The 13,944-nt window shown below is 41.5% G+C and overlaps 1 protein-coding gene across 1 annotated transcript in view; it reads left to right on the forward strand.

Moving 5' to 3' along the window:
* The window catches only part of LOC113477016 (rap guanine nucleotide exchange factor 5-like), a 68,833-nt gene extending 59,367 nt beyond the window's left edge, over positions 1 to 9,466 (forward strand). Inside the window, exons 17-18 of the mRNA XM_026843084.1 lie at positions 2,934 to 2,988; positions 6,315 to 9,466. Of these exons, the coding sequence (XP_026698885.1) occupies positions 2,934 to 2,988; positions 6,315 to 6,433 (174 nt within the window). The 3' untranslated portion in view covers positions 6,434 to 9,466. The remainder of the gene's footprint in view (positions 1 to 2,933; positions 2,989 to 6,314) is intronic.
* The last annotated feature ends 4,478 nt before the right edge of the window (positions 9,467 to 13,944 follow it).

Raw genomic sequence — 13,944 nt, forward strand, 5'->3', positions numbered from 1 at the left:
AAGGGGGGGGGGGGGGGGGGCAGTCTGAGGTGATGGTGCTGGGGTGAGGGTTGTTCAAATTGACACTTCCTCCAAATTACTAGTCAGATCATGCCCTCAGGAATGTGCTGTCTCATGGAGACCTGTGTACATATGAATGCAGGCATTAGTGCAAGCTTAGGAAGTGAGTGCTTAGGAGAGATTTAAATATGAGTATAGTGGAATCTCAGGCAGTACATGTATTACATTTGGATGCTAAGGTGTTTAGTCAGTGGGCATGAACATACTAACAAGATGCATCACACATGATCATTTACACATCAGTTCATGTTTCTTTTCTAATTATAGGGGCTTTGTCTCAAGGAAGAATGTCTTCCTTGGTGCTCTATACTGTGCTGAGCACTTTCTGGCCTCTGCTGAGAAAAATTAGGATTGACATTGAGTCTTGCTTGGTTTGGATCAAGCCACTGAACCTCACCTGCAAATTTGCTGTTGGAGAAAAAAAAGAAAAGAATCATTCTACCCTAGCAGATTACTGCTTTGGGGAAGGAACTTAGTGTCATAAACGCATAGAATTTCTGCTTAGGAATTTCAAAGCAAAGATGGTTTCTCATGTCTCCATTTGGATCAGCATTTTGAAATATTTAATTTCTGCATTAAACATCTCACTTGAGGGAGGACTTGTCAGTCTGAACCATGGTTTCTCCCAGCTATATCAGTTGGTTTAGTAAAAGACATTCTCTCTCCCTACAATCCCTTCTTCTTTTATATTCTTTGACCATCATGGCCTCAACAATCTTACCGTAACTGAATTTGATTTGACGTGACATGGTTACAGTGAAGACAAAGTTAATTCAAAATATAAAGAAGGGAATTTACAAAGAGAACAAAATGAAATGATCTTTTGTCTCAGGAATGTTACCTAGTTTTAGCAACAGTTCAAAGGATCGCAGTGGTTTATTTAACTCCATGTTGGATAAACTGTAGTCTAGAATAGTGTTAGATTGATATTTAGTACCATACCCACTTACTCAACTAAATCTGAAGGAATAAATGAAAATATGGTCTTATACTGTTGTGTCTCAAGGTATTTCTATGGTATTTACTGGGCTGGTTCACTGAAACGTGACTTTTTCATTTATTTTTCTTTTCTCCAGTCAACCATCACCAATATTTTAGCAATGGCTTGTCTTAGCCACATCCCAGAAAACTAATAAAGTCAATGGCCATTACCATTTTAAATAACACCTTCTTACTAGCACATTTAGCTGTAAAAGACTGTGTACATGCAGCTGAAGATTCTCAACCCCCACACCCCAAATATCTGTGCAACTCCCAAGCCTGAGTTTTTGCTTTCCTCAGTTAAAAGAGTGCTAATGATCCTAGGTAGCTGTTAGCCTGAAAAGCCCCAAGAAATGTATATTCATCACACTAACACCTGTTTAAACAGTCAGGAAATAGTATTTGCTTTGCAGATGAATTGGCTGATTTTCTGTGTTACAGTTGGATCCCAGAAAGTTGTTAAAACAGACAGAGATAAATGCCATATTAGGTTACTAAAGTCAGGAGATTTGGGATTTTGCTTTAAGAGAGTGTTACACAAAGAGGTTCTTCTGTTACCACAGCATCACCTTCAGAAGCCAGTCTTGGGATGGACTCCCACACTACTGACTACAAAGGAGAAACAGCAAAGAATGAGAGTGTGTGTAATAGCGGAGTCTCTGTTCTGAAAGTCAAATGCACAGGGCATCACAGCTGCAGCACTGGTGGAAGTTGTAGTTCCCAGTACTTGTACTATTGATCATGAAATCTAGATCATCCATTAGAATCAGTGCAAGTACATCAGCACAAGAGATTGCAGGATTTCATGGCAAATGAAGCACAGTGGGTAACAAGAAAAATTTGGATTCACTCAGGGAATACAAAGTTTCTGTTAAACATGCTCTTGTGATAAGCTTTCTGTGGAGGAGCCTTGTAAGCTGCTCCCAGGGTGTTGAGAGATGAGCTGTTGCATGTCATTCTGGTTTTAAACATACTCTGCTCAAGACAGATAATCCTTTCAGCCTCTGATTATTTTTGAGGGAGACGCGAGAAGAGCAACAACTGTTTCCATGAGGTATTATACCATTCCTGCTAATTGCAATTTGCTTAAATTAGTTACTAGATTTGATGAGGAGTTGCAACAGAAGCAACTATAAAATAAAAATAATACCTCAAGCACTTTATGGGCCACATCTAGCAAGAATGAGCGCATTTTACTGATTTATAGTGAACAATTAAAATTTTCATAAGTTGAAGACCTGAGCCTGAACGAGAAACCAAACTTAAACTGTTTTTCTGCTAGCACCACCTTTTCTTAAAATAGTATAGTCTTATTTGGTATGTGTCTGCAGAGATGTCAGGGTGCTTGCTCTGCAGCATTTAGGCCTAGCTGATACTGGTGCCTGATTGTGCTAGGTGTTATACAGGTATACACTGGGGTGCCACAAAGGGGCTTACAATCTAGCTAGACAACATGTGAAGATCAGGAGAGGTTGCAGACTACCAATTGCCCTGGATAATGCACTAAAGCTGGGGGTTGAACCCAGAAGCGCCCACCCACCCAGTCCATGGGACTTCCCTGCTGTAGGCTTTCAGTTTAATAAAAGTCACAGGAACAAAAATATGCAATTGTTTGACTGTCTTTCATTACAACCTTCCATGGGCTCTTAGGGAGTTGTTCTCATTTAATCTGTGTGATACCAGTAAGAACCTTTAAAACTAACCCTGTTTCATGCTATATTGTCACTAAGATAAAGAACAAAGTCTCTCTTTGCTGTCTTCACTTTCTACCTTGCTATAGGTGCTTTTTGCTGTACAATGTAGGGCAAGGAGATTTTTTTTTTTTCAGGATTTTCTAATGCCCGAATCCATCTCAGATTTTTGCACTGATGTTTTATATCTTGTCTTTGCAGCACATGATTGCAGATACTGTTCGGTCATTGAGACATTGCAGAAATAACCAATTTGGTGAGTAGCCAAAATTTGCTACCTATTTTGCATTTGTACAGCCTTGAGGGCTCTTTTTTTTTGCTTTCTTTCCACTTGATCAGGTTGGTCAACAATTATTTAACCAATTGGCAAGAGAGGACATCATTGTTGGAAGGTCAACATAGTGGTAACCACAGTTGGATGAAGTTTTACTTTACAAACTGTTTGTAGGAACAGCTTCCAAATCTTTAATAAATTATTTTTTCTGCAAAAATTATCGCCTCTTCAAAATACTGTGTAAGAGCTGTGTCAGCTGCACTTAGTAATGGAGGCCTCTGATGTATGCTGCTGTTTCTCACTTTCCCAGCTATAACTGAGTGACTTCAGTCTCTCCTGCTAGTCTGTGTGTTTTGGTAATGGATTCACAGCTGTCTTGGCTTCCAGTAGCTAAAAGATGGTATTCATCACCATAGCTTTTCACTTGGCTTTTCACCAAGAGCAATTGTTTGCTTAGCTTGGGTTCTTAAGGACATTTTGCAAAATGATAGATGTCTTAAAGATACTAAGATCCTGTGGGTTTCATGACGATAGTTGACTAGGTAGAAAAAAGGGGTTTGTGTTAGTACCTCTGGTAGGGGAAGCCTGCAAAGAGAGCTCTGCCTGCTTTGGACACTGGAGGATCTATGCTGATGGTAATGGTCACAAGTGCCTCATCTGCACAAAAGACTTTTGTGTGTTTCCACCTTATTAGCCACCAGAGAATCCAACCCTAAGGGACCATGCCAGAAGACACTATGTCACTTTGTTCTGCTACTCACAGAGGAGAAACCTTGTTTTTCTCCTTCTCAGCACTTCTCATTCTCTACAGAGAAGTTAAACACAGGAAGGGGGACAAACACAATACTACTTTAGGATGTGGTTAGTTTTTAAGCCAAACCTACTAAAGATGTCATTTATTGAGGCCACTAAAACCTCTTTTCCAAAGAGAAGTTCAGAACTGTGCTGCAGCCTTGGGGAGAAATGAGTTTGAATAATTTCTTTTTTCCAGCTGAATTTTTGGCATCTGTCAGCATGGTCTCCCAACAAAAGGAATAATAGTTATAATATTGTGTATAAATACATGTACCTTGGAGAATTATAGGTACTGTTAAGAGCTTTGCTGAACATTTGTTCTGTAGAATTGCCATGTATACATGCAGTCTTTTTTTTTAAACAAAGGCTGCTCAGTATTATGGTTCTTGTGTTATTTTGAGATCTATAAGAGAGGGAGGGGGGAGAGGGAGAAGGATGTGCCTTTTGTTTTTATTCTATTAAACCAGTTACTGAAGGAAGTATTGATTAATCCAAACCATGCCTCTAAGTTAGAATGTCTCTTATTTGGCATTATAAAATGTAGCATTGGTTCCTTTTTATGATGTGAATTTTTGCAGCTTCTCTCCAAATCTTGCATCTCATTTTTGCCTTTTTTTTCCCAAGCGGTTTTGTAAGTGTTGCAACATAAATCCAAGGTTAATACCTGAGATTTATCATATAATCTGGTAGTTTGAAGTACGTGATTGTTATTTTATTTTACCACAGACTTGATTTATTGTGAAGCTGGCATTTAAAAAGCAGCTTATACAGACATCCCTGTAGGCACTTTTTTTTTTTTTTTTCCTTAAATTCATTTAGGCATGAAATGAATTCACTGAATATTTATTGAGACTTTATGGGCAGTTTCCTTTTCTAGTGGGCTTATTTTGCTCTCAGGAATGTGAATCTTTCTACTGCATCAATTCCTAGATTGGCCTAAGAGCAGCAGGCATCTCACTGTAGGAAAGAACTCAAACAAAACTAAGCAAAGAGTATTATTATTGTTTATGAACTGTATCGTGTGTATTGGGTTTGCAGGCCAAAATCTTTTGGATTAGAAACTGGTTAGGTTCCAAGCAAGACTGAAATTCCTTTTTAATGGAAATAATACTTTTATATCCTAAATCCTGAAAACAAATAATAGCATTTTCAAAACCAGGCAAAGCAGCCAAAGAAAATAGCATAATTCAAGTTTTTGTCATTTCAGGTGTTAATGAGAAATACAAGTTTTCAGTTTTTCAGTATGTTCAGCACAGCTGCTGGGATCCTATTCCCTTAGAAGAAAAGGTCATCTCTCTATCCCAACACAAATTTATCATGTTGTCCTGTTCTCTCCCACATTTTTCAAGTTAGATAGCTGCTCAGAAACAGCTCCTAAAACCAGCTGCTCGGGAGCCCTGTTAGCAGCTGCACACAGAACTGGCTGCAGTGACATCCCATGTTACCTACACAGCATCATACAGCACTCTCCAGAAGCAAGTGGGATGGTCGGTTCCTGGAAAACTTCTCGTGTAGCTGGAGAGCGTGGAGAAAAGGATGAAAATGAAACAAAGGAGAGGGAGCCAATGTGCGAGATAAGCTGATTGGTTAGGGGAATTCTGAGGAGTTTTCTTTCTTAATTTATGGTAATGTTATTAAAAATTCCTTGAGGACATGGACTTGAACAGAGCTCTCCAACCTTCATTCGTCAGCAGTCAGCAATGTGTGGGAAACATATTTCATTGCTTTCTCTGCTTGTCTTAATGGTCTTGTACCATGGGCTTGGCTTTTCCTTTTCTACTTCTGCTGGTCACCAGCCGTGCTGGGGGATTTCACAGGGAGCGAGTTCCCACAAGCCAATGTCAGGCACAAAGCTTGTAACAGAAAACATCTGCTATTCAAGCCACCCTTCAATTTGTCTGTTACACAGCTAATTCTTCTTGCCGTGTAAACTCCTATGAAATGACAGCATGACTCTCGTCTCTGTTACTAGATCAGAAATCAAAAGCATAACAGATCAAAACGCGTGGGCCTGTCAGAGCAGCTTTGAAGAGCTTTCCTACCCATCTGCTGCACTGTCACCTTTCACCTGCTCTGAAGAAAATTATTTGGGGCCTGCTGTCTTGTGTATTTGTGCTAAGGTTGTTTAAAAGTTACAGACTGGGTCGCCCACTGCTGCTCAAGGTCCTGTTGTGCTGCCAGAGCCGTGGACAAAGGAATCCTTGAACCACCCTTACAGGGGACGGACTGCCTGTACTGTTAGCAGGAGTAAATCTTCCACTTGGGAAGTCAGCTCCTTTGTGCATGCTGGCTGCCCAGCATTGCCTACTTTCTTTCTTTCTTCTCCCCTTTTCTGTATCTAGCTGTTACCTCATGCACTGCACTTCAACAGCAAGTCTTTTGGATCACCAGCCATCTTTCTTGTGACTGTCTAGTACCTGACAGGTTGGCACACCTGGGTCTTGGTAAGGCAAAGGGCAGAGAAACACACAAGGCATGGCTTTCTGATCCATCCTCTTTCTTCTGTTTTACAGGCAATGAAGTTCCTTCGAAAGAGCATCATGAGCTGAAGCCATACGTCCATCACCTGCATGTCATCGACAACCAGCAAGCTCTGTTTGAGCTTTCTCACAGGATAGAGCCGCGAGTGTGAGCGTACACAGCTTCATATAACCTTGTAACTGCAGCACTTTGAATTAAGTGAATGTTTATGCCAAGCATGTTGCTTCCCTATATGAGAACAGTTTACTGAGTTTTATCAGTAGCTCATACAACATGTGCAGGAAAATCAGGCAGGAGCCAGCAAAGGAGCTGCTCACAGAGTTGCAGGGCAAGCTTGGTGCCATCCCTGCTGGTCACCAGGACGGAAGGGAGTGGAGCAGCATCCTTTGAGGTCAGGAGCTTGGTTTCTGTGAAAATATTGTTTGGTCCAGTGTAGCTTTCAATGCAGATTCTGCCAGTATTAGAATGAAAGAAATCATCGTGTCACAGCAGCAAAACATTTCAGCAAGCAACATGCCCCACGGGGAATGATTCTCAGTTCACCGCAGTACGTACCTCACTAGTTCAAGGTTGCCCGAGTATTGTTGCCAAAAATACTGTGCAATCCATGCAGCTCCCCTGAGTTGTATTTGATTTAAGTGTGGACAACCAAGAATGGGAATACAAAAAGACAGCGTACCAGATGAAACTCAAGAGTGCGTTGTGATGTGGAGGTCAGCAGTAAACAGTTCATGCTGTTATGGCTCCTTAAGAATCTTTCTAAAACACACTGTAAGCACCAATCCACTTCGGCTTCAGTTTATGGACACAATTGTTTGTACACTGAAAACATGTTATTTCCTTCCTTTTAAGTTATCTCAGATTACTGCAGTTATCTGATACCTGCAGTTAATGTGTTATAAATTACTGTAGCAGGAGCTTTGTTTTCTGCTTGGATTACAGCCTCCGTGGTGTCTGTTCAGAGGCAATGCCTAGATCCACCTACATTCCTAACACCTCCTGGAAATACTCTTTCAGCAGGTAAAATTTCACCTAGCTTGCACACAGTTCTAGTTTTTAAAGGGTACACCTTACAGGTTACCAGTGTAATTACCTGTATACACACACCAGGCCCTCAGCATCAGGGTCCCTTTACTGTTTCTGTTCCTCTGACACCCCTCCCCTAGCCGTTTTTCATGTAGCTAAACGTACTACTTCTGGGTGTGTACTGAGGAAGCATTTCTAAAGTCTTGTCTACAGTTGACCTACATCTAAGCACCACCGTTATGATAGCTCTGGTTTTCAGTGCTAAGAAGTTGCCCTGAAATAATGGAGTGAGTGCCACAGCAGCGTGTTATGCAGTCTGGCACGTGTTTGTACACTGACTCACGGTAACGGTCCCTTTGCAGAGCAGGGATGATACATTGCATTGCTTGCCCATCTCTATTGTATGTTTTCCACATGAGGAAGACTTGCAAGAAAATGCTCCTTTGCTCAAATGTGGGAATACTGAAGTAGCATGCTCTTCATCATTGTGTTATCTCTGGTTTAAAGGGATTTAAAAAAAAAAACAGCTTTAACAAGTAGTCTGTGGGGGAATCTGTAGAATGCATTCGGTTTTCCCATCTGTGACATATTGTATAGATCTATTGTAAAGGAAACAGATGTTTCAGAAATGTATTTGCTTGTAATTTGTTATTATCAAATATTATATGATTTTTTTTTTTTTAGAAAAAAAAAATCTTCTTTTTACCCAGTAAAAAGAAAAAAAAAATAAACTCTTGCTGGCCATGGAGTAAAAATTTCCTATGTTATTCTGTAGATGTGACTGCACATACTGTAAATAACTCTTTTGTGCAAACAGACCAAAACTTGTTCAGATAAGGATACTAGCTGCAGTGGGCTCCTTTTTGCAGTGTAAGAACACAAATCAGATACAATTTGCTGCTTGCGTAATTGCAGTTCTTCCTTTGGCTACAGCATTCCCCGAATCCCCACCCTAGCCGCATTACTTGGGTGGTTTGCTGGGTTTTGAGCTCCCCCTTGTGAAATTTTTTATTGTGGCATTATTTTTTGGAGCCTGTATGTAGACCAGCCTGCATGCTTTAGACCATGTGGTGTAACACTAGTCCATACGTTGTTCTGTTGAAATCTGTGGGAGAAGGAACATTAGAAGGTATTCAGGGTGAGAAAGTGGGACTGTTTCTCAATTCACTGCACTTGGCTCTGTGATGGTTTTGGTAGTTACTGCTGGTGAAGCAGCAGTGGTGCCAGAGAAGAATAAAAGACAAGGAAATTAAAGAGGAGGAAAAAAAGAAAAAAAAAAAAAGAGAGAGAGGGAAGGGTGACTCTGTGCTCAGACTTTGATTTGAAAGCATGCTAGAGCTACCTTGAAGGCTTCTCACTCTGCCAGTTCAAAATTGTTGAAGTAAATGGATGGGTTAACTTGTACCAGTAGGAACTCTATACTAAATGAAGTGTTGTCTACCCCTTGCAGCTGGCATAAAATTGGTTTGAAGGCACATAGCCAGCATTAACTTCGTTATCTGTGTTGTGGCTAATTAGACTACCGTTTAAAACTTCACAAACTAGTTTTCATAGTGGCCTGTATAACTTGGATATAAATTTCTGTTCTGAAGGGCCAACACGGGTGCATCAACTTCACACTGAAAATACGGACCTTATAACTGTTACTGTAAAGAAAAGGCAAATAGCCCAAATCTGTAGCCAATATGTCTAATAAATAAAAGGCCCTTAGAGTCTTTGTTGAATGGGTGAAGTATTGCAGAGCTGGGCTGCAGGCTGGCAAGCGGCTTGAAGGTGTGGTGGTTGGGAGAATTGAAGTAAACACTGTGAAAGGGAAGGGGGACACTAGGGTCCAGCACTGGTGATACTGTGTAATTTTTTAAAATTTAAATTCTTTAGTAGGGCAGTTACGTTACATAGGATAAAATCCATGAATCTTGCAAGTTTAGTTTATCAGAATCATACCCGGGGTTAAATAATCTGCATATTTTCTTTAGTAGCTCGGAGCAGTAATTAGAGAGGACAAAGGAAAAAGCTGGGTCACTCTAAACCTCTTTGGTCTGGGATTTTGTTGCATCAAATTTAGATGTTTCTATGACACAGCTTTTTGATTCTAGCCCCATCTTGGAAATAAATTGCTTTTGCATAACAGTGGCAAAAAAAAAAAAAAGATATTACCAGAAATAACAAGACGTGCTGCTGTAAAATTACAAAGATAAATGTAAATACTAAACATTTTAGCAGAGTAATATTTATTTGCATAGCCTATTTATTGTCATCTTATACACTGTTAAATACTGTGATGAAGTCAATGAACTGAGGTAAGAACACCTGCCTGTTCCATTCTCTCTGAGTGCCGTAATGCTGTCAGCTTGCATTAAAAGTTAATAAAATAGAAAACCCCAAATCAAGGTATTTACCTAACTTCTCAGGGACTACAGCTAGTAGTTATCCACCATTATGAGACCTGGTATGTATGAAATAATCTGATTTACCAGAATTAATGTTGCCAATGTTTTCTTTTTCATATTTCATGCTTGTATGCCTCTGTACATATTATTGTGTTGTGTATTTATGAGAGCTAGTAAGCAATAATTTATATGTCAAAATGGCCAAGCAATACAAGGTTAAAACTTGTAGAAGCAACTGTTACATTTATCTTGCATTTTCCAGTGTTTTTTAATATTGCTTTTAAAAATATAAAAACTACCTTAATGAAGTCTAGGCTCTGTGCCTTCATGCTTATCACATGTACTTACTGTTCTAACTGGAATATTTTACTTCCAGTCATGCAGTTCCACAAACCCTCACTGCATTCACAAGGTAGATATAGACCCATGTAGAGGCTCAGGAGCCTGACCCTGTTCAGAGCTGCTCGTCTGTCCATCTCTGGTCAGTGGGACTCACTGGTACCAATGTTTCAAAAGCAGGGATGAGGTTAATGGGGTCTCAGCTGTGCCTTATCATCACGGTGCAGTCTGAGGGGCCTGGAGCCACCATGAGAAGTCCCGATGGGAGAGGTAAGGAGTAACTCTATCTTCATATTCTCTGGAGTCTGCTTATCAGCACCTGATACTCTTACTGAGGACAGCAGATGCTTTTCCCTGTCGTCAGTCTTCCCTGCTGGTGCAGTTTCCTCTCCCACTCAGCTGGGCTGCAGTGGAGAAGGCAGAACCCATGATGGGCTGCAAGTGCTCTGTAATGCAGCTGAGGCTTGTCTTGTCCTTCTACTCTTTCCACCTGTAAACCTTGAGAACCACTAAGCCAAATCTGGCAATTTCACACAGAAATTACACTTGGTACTTACTGTGTGATGTCTGCTCAAAGTGCTTACAAATAGGCTGTACTTGATTCTCTGCACCTTAAATAGTCTTAAGCCTGGCCTACAGAGCCAATGGTTTGTGGCAATGTTAATACAGGTAGGGAGAATTTTAACTGGAATAATTAGTACAAGCCCAAATTGTTGACACAGCTCTATAATGGTGTTTAAAGGTACTTTACAGACAGACATCCTTTTCCAGATCCAGCTGTGCCAGCTGAAGAATTTGTGTTCCCAGATGTCCATCACTGTACCCTCATTGGAGATCATTGCTCCCCACAGTGTAGCCCAGATGGAGACCTGGGGAGTATCTTCTAACCTGTTGCAGTTAGTGAGCTGGATTACTTCAAGCCACATGTGGCTGCAAGCAAGCAGCTAGCTCTGCACTCAAGGGCTCTCCTTCCCATCCATCAGTCTTGCCAGGAGGTTGTCACAAGAAGTTAGTGACAATATCTTTAAGACACTTCACAAAGGGGAAAGCGTAGAGCTGAGGATAGCTGCCTTACAGCTCCAACTGTGCTAGAAGAGCCCCAGGAAGAGGCTGCAGCACTCCAAGTGTTGTCCCTCAGACCATCTTGCTGAACTATGCAGACAAGGTGTCCTCCACTTCTGTCAATCAAAAGGAGCTTTATAAGCCAAGACCTGCAATTTAGGACGCTCAGTGGACTCTGAATTTTAACTGAAGTGGTTAGAGAGTCCTGTGATGAGCAATTCCTGTGGGAGCTGTGTGAAATTGAGATGCAGCAGGTGGGGGCAGTTTGCTGTCGAGCCAGCACAGTCCTCTGTGCAGACCTTCATGGGAAAAACTGCTCTACCCTAGATAGAGGTGATTGCCTCTGTGGAGAAACAACCACTCAGCCTGAAAAACAAAGGTCTCAAACATTTGCTGTGTTTCACATCCTAGTGGGCTTTCATGCTACACAGACCATCTGCCCTGGAGTCCTGCTCTCTTCTGCTGTGGGGTGGCAGCTGAGTTACACACATGGCAAAACCATAGAAGGTAAGTCTCACTCTTAAGTCTACCTCTACACCTACAGGGACCACCATTTCACACTGGTGAGTTGTGATGGCACTCTACATGTGAGGCTACAATAATACTATGAAATACCTGTAGTTGTATCAGAGTTAAAAGAATTGTGCCATGCATTTAATATCAAACCTAGAAAACTGAGGAGGCCTGCAAAGATAGACCAAATGAACAAATTTTGAAGCAAGGAGAGGAGCCTTCTCTGCATTCCCTCTTGTCTTAGGAAATGCCCTGAAAGTCAGTGGATTTCATAAGACCCTTGTAAAGGTCCAGAAAGCCCAACAAAAGTAAGCTTGAGCAGCAGCTCAGCCTCAGAGCCTTTAAGAAGTCAAAGAATGGAAATTAGATAGTCTGCACAAGGTTAATTTTCACTGCCCATTACAGTGGTAAGCAGTTGCTCTGGTTATCTTGCCCAGGAGGGCTGTATTGCACACTTACTTGCAGAGGCACGAAGATCTTTGCAAATCCGCGCAATTTTTGGGATCTAGCTGGGCTTTAGCATGTTTTTTTCATCCCTTCCCTATCCCAGGCAGACTATGGGAGGAGGAGGGAAAGGGGCATCATCTTGAAAGCCTTGGAAACCTTCCTTTGCTCTGAAGGGTGTCGCTGACCCTTTCCATGTCCCTCTTCCCCAGGGGGAATCCTTGGCGTAAAAGCAATCCTTGTCCTTGCTCCCCACTGAGAAAAACACAACAATCCTAGAGAAACTAGGCAGTTAAAACCTAGGAAAAAACTAATTTTGGCATCATCAAAGAGAAGAGACATTTAGGCGGTCACATAAACCCAGCAGGTGAGAGGGAAGCTCTTCGTTTTTGTTCTCTAAGTGGGTCTGATTGATTGCACCTGGATATTTGCCTGTTTAAGTTCTTAGTTTGCAGGGAGAGGTGGACAGTGATGGGTTTGTGTGTAGGTAGGACTATCTGTGGGCTGGCTTTAGTGATCTCTGTAGTCTTGGTGTTACTAGTTCCTCTCTGTAAAGTTTTAGCTCTTGTCTCTGTAGTAAGGAGTCAGAGCAGTCCTAAGAAACAGTGAATCAGCATAGTTTAGAGTGGAATTAGACTGGAAAACCAAATTTACTTTACCCCTTTTAGCATGAAAATGTGGGTTTAGTAGTGTAAATTTAGAGAAGCACATAAGACATGAAGATGTTTTTAAGCAGAACCAGATGAGCTAAACCACTCTGCAGGACAGTCACCGGGGTAGCCTGCCTTGAATAGATGCATTGTAAATGATGGTTTGTGCAAGGGGATGGGTTATAGGTTGTGTGGTCTTTGAAACAGGTTTTCTTGCAGAAAGTTGTCAGGGCCTTTAAAACTTGAGCAGCTTGGGTTTTTGTCTTGGTCTCCTACTGTCACCAGTGCAAGTCTTTTCCTGTCCACAGTGACAAGGAGAGCTGGTTCAGAGTGACTGCTAGTGTTCCAGGTAAGGTTATAATAAAATAATGGTTAGCGATGGCAAACAGCCTCTTTATAAGCTGCAATAATTAGGCATGAGGTAAATGGCACTTCAACAACAAAAACCAAACCAAAAAACAACAACAACAACAACAAAACAACAACAACAAAAAAAAAAAAAATAGGAAAAGTCCTGCCATTGACCCTGCTAAGTGTGAAGCCGCCTCTGCAGGCAAATGAGTTAGACAGGAGTATTACTTAGCAGGGAGAAGTGGTAGAACTCACCCATTTAACTGAAGTGGTGAAGTGCCCCTTGAGAGAGGTACTACAAGCTATGACAGATGGCTTGAAAGCGCAGATGTGTGCTTTGCTGGAGGGGAATTCACCAGCAAATGTAAACAGGGATGATTCAGACCTAGAAATGTTAAAGGGTGGTGAGGATCAAGCCCCCCTCAAGCGTCTCCCTGGTAAATTACACAGGCTTTTGAGAAATGCTTGTGAGAGCTCTCTGTAAGGCTAGGCGAAGGTTTGTGTTGCGTCATAAGCAATTAAGCTGTTACTGAGGCCGTGTGGGCTTGCCCTCAGCCAAGCGTGATGGTTGGTGGGGATGACTGCAGTACAGACGAGTGTCTGCTGAGGAATTCGGCTTAGCAGCTCCAGGTGACAGTCCTTCAGCTGCAAATCCCTCAAAAGTTTGAAGTGTGCAAGTTACGTCAAGCAGCTTGGAAAAATTTCCATCAAAACAAGGCCAGTTCCTGTCATAATGGTGTCTCTCCCTTTCGTCTGGAAAGACTGTGAAGTCAAGTTGACCTTCTATTGATTTCTGTTGAGTTTTTAAAATTCCACGTGCTCAAACGTGTGCTATCAGGCTGACTCCCTGACTATGCTACAAAACCAAATATAATCACTGAGTCTAA

The sequence above is a fragment of the Athene cunicularia genome, assembly GCF_003259725.1.
Source record: "Athene cunicularia isolate RWA chromosome 2 unlocalized genomic scaffold, athCun1 chr2_part1, whole genome shotgun sequence".
NCBI classification, from domain to species: Eukaryota; Metazoa; Chordata; class Aves; order Strigiformes; family Strigidae; genus Athene; species Athene cunicularia.